Genomic DNA, 18685 nt, shown 5'->3' with positions numbered 1-18685 from the left:
ATGCCAAACTGGTATTTAACGCAGTGTCAAACTGAATATCACTACCAAGAGGCATCCAGAACTCCTGCAAAATCCCAGGTTTATTTTATCAGAGTCAATTAAAAATATTTTTAAAGCCTCATGGGGAACTCATCGTCTGACGCGACAAACTTCAAACCCTTTCACTCTGTTGATTGCAAAGGCGCTCTCTGGAAGGTTTGACATGCAGTTCCGTAGAATCTGTCACAGAATGGGTCAGGTTGGAAGGGACCAGAGCGGCTCATCTGGTCCAACCTCCTGCTCAAGCAGGGTCAGCCCAGTGAACACGGCACAGGATTGTGTCCGGACGGTTCTGGAATATCTCCAGTGATGGAGATTCCACAGCCTCTCTAGGCAATCTGCTCCAGTGCTTGGTCACCCACAGAATAAAGAAGTTCTTCCTCATGTACACCAGTTTCTCTCCATTGCCTCTTGTCCTCTTATTTGGCACCGTCAAAAAGAGCCTTGCTCCATCCTCTCAGACCGTTAGACATTTATACACATCGACGGTGTTTCCCACAACCCGGGCGTTTAACTGGATGCGGAGCGCGGTTTAAGGCACAGGGCAGGATGCTTTAGGCGGATTCGCCATATAAATGCTGCCCTGTCGCCTCTCCCCCCCCACCCCCCCCTCACCTCCCCAGCCTCCCTCCCTCAGCGCCGGGGGCGCGCCCGAACCCTCGCGAGAGGCCGCCGCTCGCGCCCGCCTGTGCCACGTTCAAACGGGCCGGCGGCGGCGGGGGAGCGCGGCGGGCGCGCGCAACCGGCGGGCCGCCGCCCCGCCTCCTCGCTGCGCCGCCGCCAATCGGAGGCGAGCAGCGCCACGCCTCGCTGGCGCGATTGGCTGGCGGCCGGCGCGGGGGCGGGACCGCGGAGCGCTCGGGGTCGCGCTGCCGGGGCCTAAGCGCGCTCCCGCCGCACACAGGGCTCGGGTGGCGGCGGCGGCTCCCGACGCGCTCCCGCTCCGCCCCCTGCGCTGCCCGACGGGAGGTGCGATGGCTTCCCGCAAGAGCTCCAGAGCCACCGGCGGCAGCCCCAGCCCCGGCTCCAGGAGAGGTGAGCGGCGCTGCTGCGAGAGCGAGGCAGTAGCTCTGCGGGGAAGGGGGCCGGAGCCGGAGGGAGGGAAGGGCCCTCCCCGCGATGCGGGGCAGCCGCCAGGCAAAGCGCTGGGATGCTGCGCCTTCTCCCTGCCGCTACTGCCCTTCTCTTCCCTCCCCTCCTGCCGGCCCCTCTGGTTCCTCCCGCGCTGCGGGAGCTGGGGAGGCGGACGCAGGGGTAGATAGCCGGGATGTGTCCCTCGCGTTCCCGCCGTTCCCTATCCAGGGAGTTCACGTGGAGGAGAAAGTTGTCGGGCCTGGGCGGCGGGGACTCCCCTCGAAAGCTCCCTAGAAGGGATGAGATGAGCGCCGGGCAGGCCTCAGCATCTGTGGGTAGCCCCGAGACCTCTTCCTCCGGAAGATGAGGTGGAACCGGGATGCCCCAATCTCAAGTCTTTCATATTCTCGTATCCAAACTTGGATGTGGAATATCTCTTCAGACTGACCTGGTTAGGTCAAAATTATTAGATCAGTTGTAGGTGGAGCACCTAAGCTGATGGTTTCTGTAACTCTCGGGGCAAGGAGGAAGAGTCCCAGAAAAATGCAAGCAGGAGGGTTTTTTGAGGCAGTGATCCCCCACCTGACCAATAAAGAATCCCTTGACAATTCTGGCTGCTCACAGACCGCTGTGTGCGGACAGTTTGTGTTCATTGGCATTTCTCAGCATAGCAGTACGCGCCTGAAAGAGGGGAGAAAAGTGTCTGTACTTCTGGAGTCACTCTGCAGCCATGTGCACTGTACTGGAGAAAGAAGGGTTTTTTACCACACAGTGAGTGGTACTACGTGTCGTAGCTTATTTGAATTTGAGCTTGGTGTGCACAGAGCTCCAGTGATAAAATGTGGTGATGACACAGAAATAATATCTGTTGTCCCTCTTGGAATATAGCAAAAATAGTGTGAACAAGGTTTATTAAAGGCTGAACCATATAGGATTAGTTTACCTACCACATGATGAATGAAGAGGGAAAGATTTCAAATATACTTAAGCTTAAAAGAGTTTAGAGATAATATTGCAATGTTTTTAGAAGTGTTTTTTTTTATTTTATTTAAAAATCCTTTTTTTCAATTGCTGACCTATGCTGTTAGTCTATGTTAATTACAGTTTTTGCTTAGACTGGACACGCTATGATGATCACCCAGTACTAAGCATGCTAAATGCAGATTTTCAATTTTAATGCCTTAAAAACATATGGCCCTGTTGTTATTTTGAATATGGTAGTTAATATTTTAAATATCGCTTTACATGTTTGTCAATATTTGAAAAATAAATTTATTGGTAAACTGAATCTCTGACTGAATAAAGAAAGCATTCCATGGGTTTTTATTTGTATTCTGAGTAATATTTTCTCTCTTTATATTAAAAAATGTCTTTGAGGGGATGAAGCAGTATGGGTAATGTGTTAGGCACTCTACTGACATGTAACCTCTTAAATTTCTTAATATACAACACTTCTAGTTAGAATCCCTTAGACAACTGTAGCAATTACAGCATGAAGGTGATGCTGTTTTCACAGTTGCAGCTGCAGAGAGAGGTGAGGGATGGCAACTCCTGTGCAAATAAAGGAACAGTTGGAGGAGCAGAGTGCTCCCAGCAGCCAGTAAGCTTTCCACAGTCAAGGGATGTGAAAGTGAGATGAGGAAATGATTTTGAGATGGCAATTAATTGAGACAGGGAAGTATGAAAACCTCAAATCTGAGACACTTTTTGCTTGATAGAAGTATTCACTTTCACAGCAGTTCTTGAGAGAGGATGTGGCTTCTTGCCAAGGCCTTTCTCACAGCTCAAGCCACTGAGGCTAACAGCTTATTTCAAAATCTGTGCACTCAAGACAATGCCAGCATCAGTAATCTGCTTTTAGGTTTCACTCTCAGAAAATATTTACAGTAAACTACAAATAGATTAAGTTCTGTCTGTAGTTTGTATAGGTGTTTTCAGGTACACTGTATTGTCAGAAGTGGAACTAAAAATAGTTTAGAAATAGAACTCTAGCTTTTACTTTCAGAAGTCATATACTAGAAGCTGTCAAATCAGTCCTAATTTAAAAAAAAAATCTTTATTTTAGCTTTGTAGTGTTACTTATTCTTTGAAAATTAGATTTACAGAATTTTATGACAACACCAATAATTTTATTTAGAGTACAGAAGTGAAAACCAGGGAAAAAGTTGACAGTTTGGGGCTACTTAGAGAAACATGTGTTTGCTATTATCTTTACTGGAAAGTTTGGCTGCTTGTTACTAGCCTGCAGAACCCATTGTAAAGATGTGGCCTCTCAAAAGGAAGAATATCAATTTTAAAGACTGGACCAAGTAATAGATACTTGCTGCATTGTTACTTGAAGCATCATTAGATGAAGAACAGTTTTGTTACAGAAACAAATGCATAACACCTGGTCATGAATCAGCTCCCTCAGATTTCATGAGATGTGAAATGTGGAAATGTCTTGGGCATTGGCAGGTGCCTATAGAGAAGCCTTCCAGCAAGACCGAGGATCAGCATCCCAGCGAACTTTTGAAATACGGATGGCTGAAAAATGATGGTTTACTTTGTCAACTATGCTTACCTATAGAAGTTCAGATTATAAGACAACTATCATTATGCTGCTGTGTGGGTATATTGTGTCTTACAGTATGTAACAGAAGACTTAAACATAATTTTTATTGAATATAAGTTGTGCAATAATTGTTTTCTTTGCATCTCTGATGTTAAGTGGGAGAGTTCTTCATTAGGCTAGGCACCATAGAAACCACACATTTCCAATGTAAAGCATCGTCTGTATCTACAGAGAACTGTATTTTATATTAAAAACCCCATAGTCCTGTCTCAGTTCTGAGGCTGTGTTGCCTTCAGTCTCTGTGATGACAAAGAACTCTAACATTGCTTTGGTAAATTTTCTTTAATCTCTACAATAATGACTGAGAATCTTCTGGCATCCTCTGCTCTTCTCTGCAAGATCCCAGGAGATGGTAATTTTCTCATTTTGCTGTTTTAACCATGTGGTTTTCTTACATGTGCAAATGTATTGTCATTTTTTTAAACTCGTCCTTTGGACCCTCTAGTGCCCCTTGCTGTAATTATTTGATTCATTTTTGGTGTTTCAACTTTCTTCAGATTTGTTTGGGGCTTGTTTTGGTATGCATTCAAGGTGACCCAATGTATTTATCCAAATGTAATTTTGTGTTATCATGACAACATTTTTAGTTCAGTGTATCACTTCTAGAAAGGAGTGGTGCCTGTTAATTTGCAAGAATTTCCACTTTTTATCTCATCTCTGTTTTAAAGACTACTTTAGAGTGTGCTTTAGAGTGTGGGTGAGGATCTCCATTAGCTTTCTAGTTTACCCAAAGGGCAGAGAAAATTCATCAACTGGACAGGTCACGTTTTGCTACTGAAGTTCTTTTGTTGGGAACACTGAACTTCACATCAGTGCTTGAAGTGGGATTACCCATCCATTCTGTGGTGTCTCTCAGCTACCCACCTGTGCTACGGTATAACATCTCATTTTCTTGCACTGTGGATTCTGTCTAAATATCTATATAAAAATTTGGTCTCTCTAGTTTCTGACTTCAGCTGCTGTCCAGTGTGCTTGTTTATGCTCTTTACAGTTGTGTAGTGTGTCATCTGATTTCTTGTATTACAATCTCTCCATTATTCTCTTTTTTTATTGAAACCCTTAGGAAGAAGGGTGTTAAGGTGTTGGAGGTCATAAATGAGATGTAAATTTGGGATGCTCTGTGGGGCTTAACAAATATTTTAACTGATCAAACTGTTTGCTGACCAAAAATGACCAAAGTCCAAGTGTTTGCTGAACCAAAAATGATTCTCATGATTCAGTTAGTGTGTTGCTCAAAGTCTTGATTTGGCTTTTCAAATTCATTGTTAAAGTGTTTTCTTGTAACATTATTGGTCTTCAGAAATATACAGCGAATTATTATTACTGTGTTAGAGTTTCAGTAGGTCTATTGTGAAAAAATGAGAAATACTTTGTGTCTCACTGGTGGAAACTTTGTATACTGTTTAAGAAATTCTGCAGTGATTTCTTTTGGAAGTTTATCCTATTGCCTAGTTTAGTTGCTTACAGCTTTTAAGAGCCTGTATTTTTACCATTAATGCCAGATGCTAATACAAATAGCAAAACCATGGAAATGTAGACAGCTCTTTATAATTCATCTGTCTGCCATGGGTCTTATTCAGGGTGGCCTTTCTGGAAGACATTTTAAAATATTGTAAAATAGTCTGCCAGATTAAAAATTGTAGCAACAGTAATGGTCCAAATATCACTAATTTGCATGGTACATTGCAGCAGTGGCACTGGTGAAATGACTACATTTGCTGATTCTCCACCATTCTTTTCTTTTTTTTTTTCTTTTTTTACTTTATTTTTTAAATGTCCTGTACAAAACTGGAGGCAGTAACTCTTCAAACAAGTCAGTTTTCTAGCTTTGATTCAATGAATGTGATATAAAAAAAATTTAAAATGGTTAACATAGGTATTTCTCAGCTCACTTGAGCAGATTTGCATTGAAATAGTAAATCCTCAATAGATTCTTGGTTCATTTGTCTAGTTCTAGAGTCAAAAGAGCTCTAGAAAGACAGCCCTTAAGGTTTAGCTGAGTGAGACTTTATCTACACCATTAACTGTTGACAGGTGCAGTAGCTGATTGCCAAAGTTACTCTGGAGGTAGAAACATTCACTTTGAGCACAGTATATGCCTTTATGGTTTTCCCATGTTGCCAGGTATTTGTATTTCCTTCCTTTACTTTTTCTCAAGGATGTATTATTTTGGGTTTTAAGATTGATACTTAGTGTAGCAGGATGGACATAAATACAAAGAACCTGATACATTCCCCTCAGTTGTTTTCCTCCTGAAGGATTCTGAAGCACTGTGAGAGTCCTCTCCAAACTTCCAGAGATGCTACCACTTGACAAAGACACTGAAGTTCTCATGCCCCTTTTGATCCCATGTGGGCTGAAATCTTGGGCCTGCTCTGTGTTTTCTAATGGATCTTACCTGTATGCAGGAAGTCACTGTGGGCTAAAAGAAATTATTCACAGTGCTTCAAATATGGAGGAAGGTTGCACTTCACATCTGCAAGGATGTTTGCTTCAATATACTTTTTGAGCATTTTGTTAAGTGTTTAAATGATAACCTTTTCAATAGCCTTCTGAGGACAGGGCTTGTTTAAAATGCTAGGTGGAAAATCTGAAGTATCTCTGGTATCAGGGAGACAGGAAGTTGGAGTATGTTTTCTCACATTTTGGCAATTACTCTAAGAGTGCACATGAGGATTCCCCATCAGGGGTCATAGCTACTCAGTGTTCAGTCACCAAGGATGTATATCATATTGAAGGATTAAGAAGTTAAATTTTTTTAATAGTTTAAGCTGCAGGTCTGCAGTCAGCTTAATCTAGTTTGAGACAGCTCTGCAGTCTTGCTCTTTTCAATACCCCTTCCCTGTACCTGAATTATTGGCTGTGCAGGTGTGAGGTTAACCACACAGGGAACTGAAGCAGAAAGCTGATTTTTTTTATTTCCCCCCCCCCTAGACTGGCTCAATGCATGACTTTATGGAAGGTCATCTGGGGAGGAGGGAAGAGATGACAATGAGTGTGTGGGAATAAGGGGAGGGTGAGATTAAATCCAGAGTTTTATGTTTGATCATGTAATTGTGGAGCCATGGTGTGAACACCGAAAGGTGACTGGTTTGGTTGGCTATGCTAATGTAATAGGTGGATATATAAGGGCTATCGTAAAGATAACAAAATTTACTAGCAGGGGAAGGCCTATATGTCAAGATTATTTCTAATTATGGAGTGCATAGAGAGGTCACATTTGAATAATGCCGTCTCTTTAAATGGAAAAGCTCTTGGCCGATCACCTATATGAAAAGAAAGGGTTCATTTTCAGCTGGAATCACTTTGAAACATATAATAAGAATTCCTGTGCTAATTTGTATGTTGAATTCTTCATTGTAGAGAACTTGAGCAGTGAAGTTCTGATTTGCCCCAAGCGGTTCTTTCCCGATGAAGATCACAATCTGGTAATCTGTGTGATAGCTTGCAGCAATCTTTTCCCTAACTGCATCTATGGGAAAGCTCTTTGCATGGAAAAGTTTTGAGCTATGCTTTGAAGTGAAACTCATAATATTATGTGTCTTGAAATATGTTGGAAATTAAGTGTGCAGATAACTATGTAGTGAGTTGGAACATACTGCAGTATGCGTGGTTCAACTTTGTTAGAATTTCAAAGATTTAACCACTTGTAGTTTTCTTCATATGGAGTTGCACTCTTACTATGCATGTACTTAACCTCATGTAACAAACGTGACCAAGTTGTTTGCTTGAAGACTTTCTTTACAAAACATCTAATAGCTAGGGGGAGTTGTAACTACTCAGTAGTGGTTTCCTGGTTTTGCAGTTTTATTTCCTGAGGTTCTATTTGTTAACTGACAATTAATTACTAATGCAACATATCTCACTTACTCATTCCTCACACAGGTGTTTTTTAAATTTAAAAATTCTTAAAGAAAGTTCACATAGCAGTTTGTAACTGTAGTCGCATTTCTTTCTATAGCAGCTAGAGGACACATAGTAACTAGAAGACACAGACATATCTTTTGAAGCCAGAAGGTTCTGTAAACAGCAATTTCTCTGCAACTGAGATCTCCTAAAAACATATTTTAGTAACATATGAGACATCTAAAACCTGTTTTGTACTCCTTAAGAGTGGCAGATGCATAGCACCCTGTGGACAAATACCTAATTAAATTGGCTTAGTATCGGACTTGGAACTCTGATAAGTTTTTAGCATTTTAAGCATTTTGAAGTGTTCTTTCTTTCCATGAGCAGAAACCTGTGAAAAGCAGAGTTGTAGGTGCCTGCATGACAACTGGAGTTTTTCTATTTGAACTCCTCAAAGCATGAGAAAAATTTAAAAAACTAAACCAACATAGTCTGTTTTCTTTATTTTGTGGCTTAATTAGGACTTGTTACTAAAACAAATTGATGTGACCCACATTACAGGATAGGAAAGTGGAACAAGGAAAAAAATACCCTTAAATTAATGCCAGCATGTTATGTACAGTGATGAGGATTTTCAACCTTATGTAATAGAATCTTTTTTAAAGGTCACCACCAGCAAAATTTGCATGTTCTAGGCCCAAGTATTTCTTGTATTTCCTCTTCACATTTACCTTCCCTGAACTTTGCTCCGTCCTAAATACAACCATCTATTTAATTAACCTAGTAATTATGTAGCACTGTTGGCTACATTAAATCATTCAAGAGCAAGAAAGGTAGATTGTGTAATTTTAGATCTTATTTCCAAATGTTCTGTGGGAGAGAGCTGGTTAAGCAAAATAGCAGCTATTAAAAATCTTAAATAATTTGTATAGAGTGGTGTTACAGAGATATTGTTCCTGCAGCAGGAGGCAAACTAAAATTTCTTTTTAAGCATGTTGTCTTAACCTTGAACCTCTTGGCTTGATGTTTGAGTCAAGTAAGTTTACAGGAGGCACATTTTACATTGTTTTGGACTTAAATTCTGTTTTGTGATTCTATAAACATAAAAACAAAACTAGAGAAAATTGACATAAGTGTTTGGGAAAAAAATACGGACTTTTCTATACAAATCTATTTAGATTAGGTAAATGTATAACAAAATATTTTTATTCTGTCTTTACAGGACTCCTGTTTTTTTGGTTTTTTTTTTCTTCAGTGCTTATTGTCTAAGCCTGTTGTTGTACTATCTTTAAGTTTGTGGAGAAAAGTTTTAAAAGTAATCCAAAGTATTCTGATAGTGATAGATGCCTTAAATATTGATTTAAATATATTGCTGTTGATAGTATTAATTATAAAACTCAAGTTGTAAGCAATGTCCTTTTTAGTTAAGTTGTGTGCACATCTGTGTGTATTTCTTCCTTGTAATAAATCCTTCTTGAGGAGCTACCCAAAAAATTGTCATCCAAATAATCAAAAACTAAAATAAAAAGCCAAAACATGGCTTGCACAAAATTTGACTAGGTTTTGGATGTGATCATCTTTCTGTCGCATTTAGAAAAGAAGCAAATACAGATTCAGGATTTTCTCTTATGAATATACATCTCTGTCTTCTTTTCTCCTTCTCTGACTTGAGTAGTTATGCTTAGATAAATAAGACTTGAGAAGAAAGTTGCTAACAGCAGCAGCTCTTATGGGGCAAATGGCTGGTCTCTCCAAATCTCACTGAGAAGTGTGGAAGCCAGCACTGCAAGTAGAGTCCACTGCTGTGCTGTATTTAGATGAAGTGCTTTTGAACAAAAGTCTCTTGAAACTGTGCAACCTCCTAGGACAGAATTTCTCACTAAATTTCTCCTTTTCTTTCATTTGTGACTGTTTTTCTCATAGAGACAAATCCTTAGGGTTTAAAAACAACCCAAACAACCAATGACCCTGAAGCTAGTCATTATTGTGATGGGTTTTCTGAGTAGATTTCTTGGGAATAAATTTTACTATTTTTATTGTGTATGTCTTAGAGGAATCATGTAAATGGAAAGCAATAGGATTTGTTTATAGTCAAAAAAATGTAACTACTGAAGAATAATAAATAAATGTAAAATATAGCAGCTTATATTCACAAATGTACTTATTGACCATCTCTTTAGAAACTGAATATAAAACAGCTAAAAACCTATACATGTCTCTTGCGCATGAAGCATATTTGCAGATAATAGGATCTTAGATCTGATTCTTGAGGGACTAAGATGGCTTTGATCTTATACCTTTGGGTATACTTAAAAATGTCTTGTAGACCTACAAAGAAGTTCAAACAGTGTTCCCTGGAGGAGAGAACTGAGTCTGATCTTTCACATCCTGACTAAGTGAGGAATTCTAGGAGATGTTTCAATGGAATCACTTTGTCTCTTGAAGGGAGTAGCTTCCTTTCAGTAGGGAAGTTCAGCAGGATGCTTATGATCCTAGAGGTTTTTTACATATTTTGTGATGCATCCCTTTTTTTTTGCCAACTGTTTTTTTTCCCCTGTAGTTGGCCATTCCCAGCATCTCCACAATCAGCCTGCTTTGTTGTCTAATCCTGAATTTATGACTTTTCTCTTGCTTTCAGTATTTATGTATTTAGATTGTTTGTATAGTGGGTTATTTTACTATGAGAAGTCTTTAATTTTACTGTGAAAAATTGCATTTCAGTTAGTTAATTTTTATTTCAAATTTATGTTCTGGTCTTTGTATTTCCTTTGAAGTTAGTGCTTTTTCTGCTCCATCAGTTTCCCCATTCCTAATCAGTAAGTTTCTGATATAGATTATTAAAGTCTTTTGGCAGGATGCCAAGGTATCTTTATAACCATATAATCTAGATTATACAAAATTCAGATCAGAGATCTAGTTTTTAATGAGAAAATAGTTTTAATTAAAAAATATTTTTTCCCCCTTCTAATTTCCCTTAAGGTTGTAGTGCTGAAGAAAATTTCTTAGAAACTAAAAGGAAGAATCAATTTTGTATTGCAAAGATTTTTTGTTTAATTTATTGAAAGTGTACCTTTACCTTAAACTTTGGATCTTACCTCTAGAGACCCTGCTGCCATAAAACAAACAAAACTTTCTGAGTATGGATATTAGTGAAAATTTAAGGTTGGAATATTTCGTAAATGATATCATAAGTATTTTAGTAACAATCTCTGTTCCATCTGTAAACACAGAGAAAATAGTAACTCTGTCTCCCTTTAAAAAATAAAATAGAGTTCATAAAAGCACAGATTTGTCCATTGAAAGTGTATTATTCTACCCTTGATGTAGAGTAATGCAGAGTAAAATTAAAATATGAAAATAATTTTGATTTCAGATTAGCACTTGGAATCATTATGGTGTAGGGTCTTCTTGGAATGCAACAGTTCAATATGTGCTTATTGAGTCAATTATAAAATATGTATTACAAAAAGTCTGTGTGTGTGTGTATACACTCACATGACCTGTCTCTCAGTAGTGAGAGTGAAAAAAAACCCTTGTATTTTGATATAAAGGGGAAAATAGATAGGGGAATATCAACAGAGAAGGCTCTGAATTTCCTGAGACAAAATACTTGTTACAGACCCAACCCAATAAACCCCTCTATAAAATCAGTTTAAAATAATTACCTGCAGATCTATTAGTGGAAGGGGCTTGCAGCAGTTGCTTTATCATTAATCATACTGGACAAGATAATTTGCCAAAAATTTCAAGCAGTAGTAGGCCATGCTTATAAAACAGAGGTTGTTTTCTGTCTTTGCACTGCTACTGGTTCTGCTCTGTTGGTGATAAAATGGTTCTTTTGTACCTTATTTTAGCTTTTTAATTGTCTCCCGTATCTGCTTTTTATCACACTGTATTTTCTTCTTAAAAGCACATGTTCTAAAGTCTCCCTTTAATCTAGCCGATTGATAGGTTTTACTTCTGAAATGTGAATTTTAGTTGTTTCTTTGAGGTTAGTGTTTTATTGCTTTTTCTTTTAGTGTGTATTTCTAGTTTCTAGTGACTGCTTGCTTTTGTGCACCCTTATCTCCAAGTGATAAATCATAATTTCTTCCATATAACTTCCTAATCACCTTTGTGGAAAAGCTTAGTTTGATGATTTGAAGTCTGACATTTTGTGTTCATAATTGACTATTTTTCCTCTCTAAATTTCTTTGCTTGCACTTTGGTTGTGATATAGAGGTGTAACTAATGCTACTAGTCTGAATTGTCAATTATACTTCTGTAAAATTAGTTAAAACACATGGCTGCATAGTTGTAATACAACTAACTTGAAGATAGTTTTAAAATTTTGGAACGGTTATATAAATCAGGTGAAGAATAATTACTTTGAGTGTTAGGGAAGCAATTGGAATTACTTCAAAAAGAAGCAGCAGTCACAACATCTGAACACAGTAGAGATGAGACATTGTAAGAAGTCTACACTGTTGACTTTGCTGTCCCAATGTCAAATTGCATTGTAAGTAGATACATATTCAACTTAACCTTTGTCTTTCATAAAACTAACAAAAGTAATATCGTGCAGTATTTTGAGCTAACCTTGATCCATCTTGCTCTTGGTCCTTTTTCCTTTTGATGAGTTTGAAGAATTTCCCAATTTTAGCTGTAATGTCCGCTTTCAGGAAGGAAGATGTTTGTCATTCTTGCAATCAATTAATTTTTAAAGGGCACAAGATTAAAACTCTGGGTACTCGGCTAGAGGTCGACATACATGTGTTAGTTCAGATTTGGAGTGTACATTTGAAATTAATTTATTGATTCTCTCAACTCACTTTCCTTATAAGCCTTGTGCTTGTTGTACCTGAATGGAATTTGCTCACTTAGGTCTGAGTGAAAGGTGCTAAAAGGTGTGCTGAAATCATTATGGGCGTTCTGCCAGGTAACATCTCAGACTGATCCCCCCAAAATACATATCAATGGACAGGGCAGTTCCCAGCATCAGTTAAATACTCTATGAGTGTACTTGTGGTAAGATCCGGTGTCTGCAAATGCAGGTGCACCTGAAGTGAATTTGCTATAAATTGCCTAATCTGATGCCTATCAAAACACTCTGTTGTTTATATACAATAGAATACATATCATTGCATGTAAAATGATTTTGAATATCTTTTTTTTTTTATTTCTCCATGTTCGGTTACTTTCACTCTGTGTAAATTTCTTCCCATTTTGTTCTTAATTGCTTGTGCATCAGTTATGTTACTGAAATGTACTAGTCAGGAGGTCTTTCTTAAAGCATCTGATCCATTTAATGTATTCAAGTGGCTTTAAAGATAGCTAAATGATACACTAGTTATAGAATCAACTGCCTGTAGTTCCTTTTCATCCATATGAAAAGTCTTTAGCTCTAGTGCTGTTTCACAATTTTTCTCCCTTGAACTCTTGAGAATTGCATTTGCTGGATGTTAAAACCACAGGAGATATGTGTTGTTTTTCAAAGTAGCTGTAACATTCTTCTGTTCGTCCATCTACCTGGTAGTTGTGTTATTTAAAGCAGCATGAGGATAGTAGGGCAGAGTGGTAGATCCTAAAGCTTTTTTTACAGTTGTAGTGAATGAGAAATTAGTTTGTTTTTGACTTCCACCTAAAAGGAGCTGGCTTTTGTTTGATAAGTAATGGGAAAAGAATAGTTTGCTAAAATTTAAGATGGAAAAAAAGTTGAAAAGTATATTAATGGGTTTTTGCTCTTTTTCTGGTCCTTAAGAAGAGGAGGTATTGGTGATTTAATTTATATTAGCTCTAAATTGTACAAGCAGTATGCATTTTGTCAGAATTTAAGGGAGGGGTAAGTGAGATAATTTAGTGTTAACCCTTTCTGGAAAGGGTCTGCCAGAAGTAAATACAGTATGTACACTTCTGAAAATTCCTTGGCAAGAATGCATGAGGATGGTTTCAAGTAATTCTGTTAGAAGACACAAAAGTACATTATAGAAAGGAGTTGTCTCTTTTTTCTTGAAGTAGTTAGCAAGTTTTAAATGAGCAGTCTCTGCAGGGATACTCAGAGTCTGGTAGGGGAGTGCCAACATGGAGAAAGTTTCTTGGATGAGGGCCAATGTAACAAATGCAAGCAGGCAAGCTTTGTGTCCAGACTTGTGTTTCAGCTTATACGAATGGATTTAATGTCCTTAGAGATCAGGCACTGTGGCATAAATTGCAGCAGAAGTACTATAGTACAGTGTGCTTGGTTTCATTCGCTGTTGTTTTTGATGTTGGAGGATTAAGGGGAGGGGAAAGGATCAGCTACCCAGGATGCTGTGTTTGGAGGAGTAAGTGAATTTCATTGTCGTCAGAACTAGATTGCCATATGAGTTCTGAACAGCGTTTGGCTCCTGAGGATAACTGCTCTAAAAATAGATTTGGAGGAGAGGTTTCTCTTGGGTCCAGTTTCAGGTTCCAGCTGAGCTGGCTTTAGGAAACCTGTTTGCTCCTGTTGCAAATAGGAGGATAACAGTGAGGATATTTCTTATTCTGCCTTCAGCATTAATTTTTGGATATCCTGACACGCTCGCTCTGTTGGTGGAAATCGAGCACTAATGTTATGGCTGACGACACAGGTATAATCCTAACCTTTTTGTGGTGAGCAAATGGAAAATGTGTACTTGGAAATACCAGTTATGTCTGATTTTATAATCAGCAAAATAACTGGCTTGCTGTTGTATGTTTTCTTGCTAGTTTGCTGTCTAGTCTGTGTTACAGGCTGCCTCTGTTCTCTCTGATTACATGTTATCTGGACTAGAGGTATTCCATGAGTTTATGGCTGGTGGTTAATTGTAAATAATTTTTTGCCTAATAGAGCATAAATTTACTTGAGAAATACTGTTTTGTCTTCAAATATTTGACTTCAGAATTATTTTTAGAGTATGTAAAATTGGTAGGTGTCTTGAAGGTAAGCTAAAGTAAAAAGGTTTTCATACAAGTAAAAAGGTGGATGTGACTTATGGGGGGTGGGTGAGGTATAGGATTTTATAGATTTGCTGTTGAGCGGTAGACTGTGCTTTAAGACTTTCTGATGTCTGCATAAAGACATCTGTTGGTGTAAGCACAGGCTTACCAGATATGGCAAGTGACCTACTTCTGGCATGGCTGGCAGCATGTGCAGGGAAAGGGCTTGAGTTGAGAATTAACTGTTTGGAATGAGCTGTGAGCCAGCTTCAGTCCTTGTAGTGTTTTGTTCTGACTCTGCGTGTAGCATTATTTGTGCAGATTGTAGATAAATTTTTTGTTATGTAACTTCCATTTATATAAAAGTGTTGTGTGATCAAGCTGCTGTGCTTGAGTTGTTATTCAAGAGTTTTGTAAATAATTTTGCTATAAGGTAGAAAGCCCCAGCATAAAAATATGTCTTTGTGACTATTGTAAACTACATTTTTATAGCAAAATCTATTTTGGAGGAATTTGCATGAAACAATCTCTTATACTGCAAAAAATATGAATAGTTCTGCTTCATTACATAAATAAGTTGTATTTTATTTCGTTTTCCTGTTCTTCTGATAAGTAAAGCTTCTTTCTTGGAAGGCAAATAGCAGTAAGTGGTCGAAAACAGTAAGGCAAATAAGCGTGAAATGCAGTAAGATCATCTTTCCTGTTTGCTCCAGAACCAAGTTGCAATCTGGAATCATTTAAACTGTTTTTAGTGTAAGGATTTAATTTTAAGTATATGCAAAGCTTTCATTGACTGCCTTGCTATACAGGGGAAGCCATGCTGTTACATACTATAATTGTTTATTTATAGTATTAACATTACCAGTTCAAGAGTACTGTAAGTAATTTTCATACAGTTGAGCATATTTCTGAATGCAGATGCTGCTTTTCTGTCCCTCAATTTTTAGGCTACCCATACATTTCCCACAAGAGCGATGTTACAGTGAGCTGTGTATATGGACCCTGCACATACATAATTAGAGGACTGTGCAGTAGCAAATTATATATACCTGATGTGAGGATAAGTTGCCTCATTTTCTCTCTGAATAGCATTTGTGTTTAATGTAGAAAAGAAACTAAATAGTTGGTGTTTGATCTTTAAAGGGAGTAGTGTTAATAAAATAATTTCTTTTTTCAGTAAAAGGCTGAGCTGAGTGAGAGTTGACGTGGGTCAGTGGTTTTTATATTGGTCTGAACTTGGTATAAAGTACAATGTATGTAATAAAAGAGTATTTTATTACAGCTGTAAACCTGCTGGCAAGCAGGGTCAGTGAGGACTTACATATAGTTCCTGTTACAAAAACAAGTCAGTCACCCATCTCATTACTTATCTTTCAGATATACCATTTTATTTAAAAAAACAATTGTGTTGATATTTAGCTTCTAAGAGTATTTTTGTCTTTTTCTATGATCAGTGTTGATAAATACATCTAACATTTCTTTCAATTAGTATAAAGATAACTCCTTAGCTTATCACAATATTCATGACAAAGTTTCTTGCAGCATTCTGTAAATCATATAAGAAATAGTTTTGCTTGGATAACTGGGCCTGCATGTAGCTGAGCAGGCAAAAGTTGATTTTTAGAATGGAATGAAGTGGAATAGACTAATGAACTTGAAACTGCAGCCAAGTACCACCCTTGCAGCAGTAATGTCAGGGGGCAGAAGAGCAGACATTGAGCTTTGGAGGAAGGCCACAGGCAGGCATCTTTCTGGTTACATATTTATTTAATTTTTTATATATATATATGTATATGCATATCCCTCTTTCACTAAAGCAATCCTAAAACAACAGACTAAGCAATTTATATCTTCTCTAGTGATGATGCCCATTTGAAACTTGCTACACATATGCTGGGTCTTTCACTGTTATTTGTTTACAATTATGTGTAATTTTTTATATATATTTACTTTCCGTATGTGCAGTTATAAGTGAAACCATGATTTGTGTAATGTCTCCGTGTCATCCTTTTACTTGTATGTTCCATAGGACTGAAGTTCTAGAGTTGTGTAGTATGGAGTGAATCTCTGCTTAATTCTAAGCATCAGGGAAGATGGTTTAGTTGGCAAAGTGTTCTGAATTTGAAGTCTTACCTTTAACATAGTTCAGGTTTTAGAGTTTTCTTAGGCTGTGTGAATTGTCACGTTGGTTATGTGAGCTATTTTGACTAGTTTTGAAACTTGATTTAGGAGAAATGCTTCTCTTGCAAATCTTTTCTGCTGGCCATACTGGCCTCTGGTGGCAGTCTGGGAACTGCGGGGAACAAATGCAAAGCATTTCAAAAATGTGAAGCTCTGTGTAAACAGACATCAGAGGGGAGCAAGGCAGAATTTTCAGCTAACTTGTAAGACAAATTAGATGAGCTTCTGGTGTTTGGTTGCTTATGAGGCTTTTGCTTAGATAATCATCAAGCTTCTCACAGTAATTTACAGTGAAATGGAAAGCAAGTAAAGGTAAAGTTTAAAAAAACCCAACCAACCAAAAAACTCCACAACAACAAAACATACCATTGTTGCTCAAATGTCTAGTATTCCGTGTAATCATAAACACCCAGTTTTATAATTGTATCCTCAATAATAAATTTCTAACTCTTACATCCATTTTTTCTTCTTTTATTTTAACAGAGACTAAGCATGGAGGAAGCAAGAATGGAAAGAAAGAAGGCCTCTCTGGAAGCTCATTTTTCACCTGGTTTATGGTAATTGCTTTGCTGGGAGTTTGGACGTCAGTAGCAGTTGTCTGGTTTGAACTTGTAGATTATGAAGAAGTTCTAGGTAAGAATTCTAAGTCTTAAGATTTTTCTAATAATGTTATGATATGCATTAAGTGAATGCCATTTTATGTCTTTAGATAGATGACTTGTCTACTGTAGTGTTTGCAAATTATCTACATGATAAGAATAGGCAGTGTGGTTAAAAATGTATGTTTTAATGCTGAGCACTATTATGATGTTAAAATGGGGTTCTCATAAAAGGGTATTAACATCCTGTAGGCTGTCTTTGTAACATATATACTGTAGTTAATTTGAGAGGTCAGCTAAATATGCAGTTTGAATTGAAGCTCTCAGAAACTCTCAGCAGTGGTTGAAAGTAGGCAGCTAATGTTAGCTCTGCTCTGATGGACTGTCATGCCTGTAGGGTCAGTATAGCTGATCAGTCATCCCCTCAGGAGTGAGATGTTGAATGACCTCACTTTTAAGCTTATAGTGGTGATAATTTTATCTCAATATGACAATTTTAAGACAGTACTGTTAATATGATATTTGAGGTTACAAATTAATATCTCGAGTTTCAAGATGTTTGTCCATAGGAACAGCCATTTTCCCTGATGTTGTAGGATTCAATATGCACTTTTGCACAGATGGCTTTGCAAAATTTACAAATCTGTTGGTACATGCTTTTTTTTGATCTGGACTGATTTTTTTTCAGAAAAAAATCTTCTGGTTTGAAACTTAACTGGGTCTAGTGATGCAAATAATGTTTTTTGTATTTTTACCATGCATGCAGCCAAAGCAAAGGATTTCCGTTATAACTTGTCAGAGGTCCTACAAGGTAGGATATTAGAGAAATAAGCTTGCTTTACAGTCCCTTGACTGAAAGTTTTGTTTTATTTTATTATGGTTTTAATTTTTTTTAAGAATTACTTTTCTTCTGCAATGAAATGAAGCTCAGCCATTTCTCATCTGTCTCATTCTTCATGGTTTTGAAGATGATATCATTCTTATTTCTAGAGACTTATATTTTTGCACCAGTCTGCTGTGTTTATCCATAAACAGATATGACTCCTTTCTAATGGGTTGCTTCCATAAAATGGTGATGAACATATTTTTCTATTCTAGACCCAAGTCTAATTTTTTTCTTCCACAAAACTGTTTTCTAATTTTTTAAGTACCATGTTAAGAACTGTATGTCATTTATTTTGATAGCAAGAAAGTTCTACCTCCATTTAAAGAATGACAAGTGTAGAAAATTGTCAGACTATAAGGACACAAAGTTCTGCAAGCTCTGCAGGGTTTCATCCTGTTAAAAGTTGTGTCTGAATTTTATCAAGCCTATAATTAGATAACTCTCTGCTTAGTTTGGTGGTCCCAGGACCCTTCAAATCCTAGATACCATGCTTTTATGCTGAAAATTCTCTTTTAATAGGAACTG

The 18685-nt window shown here is 37.8% G+C and overlaps 1 protein-coding gene across 1 annotated transcript in view; it reads left to right on the top strand.

Moving 5' to 3' along the window:
• Positions 1–903: 903 nt before the first annotated feature.
• Positions 904–18685, top strand: part of ASPH (aspartate beta-hydroxylase) — a 110145-nt gene continuing 92363 nt past the window's right edge. Inside the window, exons 1-2 of the mRNA XM_053963052.1 lie at positions 904–1074; positions 17159–17308. Of these exons, the coding sequence (XP_053819027.1) occupies positions 1014–1074; positions 17159–17308 (211 nt within the window). The 5' untranslated portion in view covers positions 904–1013. The remainder of the gene's footprint in view (positions 1075–17158; positions 17309–18685) is intronic.

This window comes from Vidua chalybeata, chromosome 1, assembly GCF_026979565.1.
Source record: "Vidua chalybeata isolate OUT-0048 chromosome 1, bVidCha1 merged haplotype, whole genome shotgun sequence".
Classification (NCBI taxonomy): Eukaryota; Metazoa; Chordata; class Aves; order Passeriformes; family Viduidae; genus Vidua; species Vidua chalybeata.
This window is presented reverse-complemented; position numbering and strand designations above follow the sequence as displayed.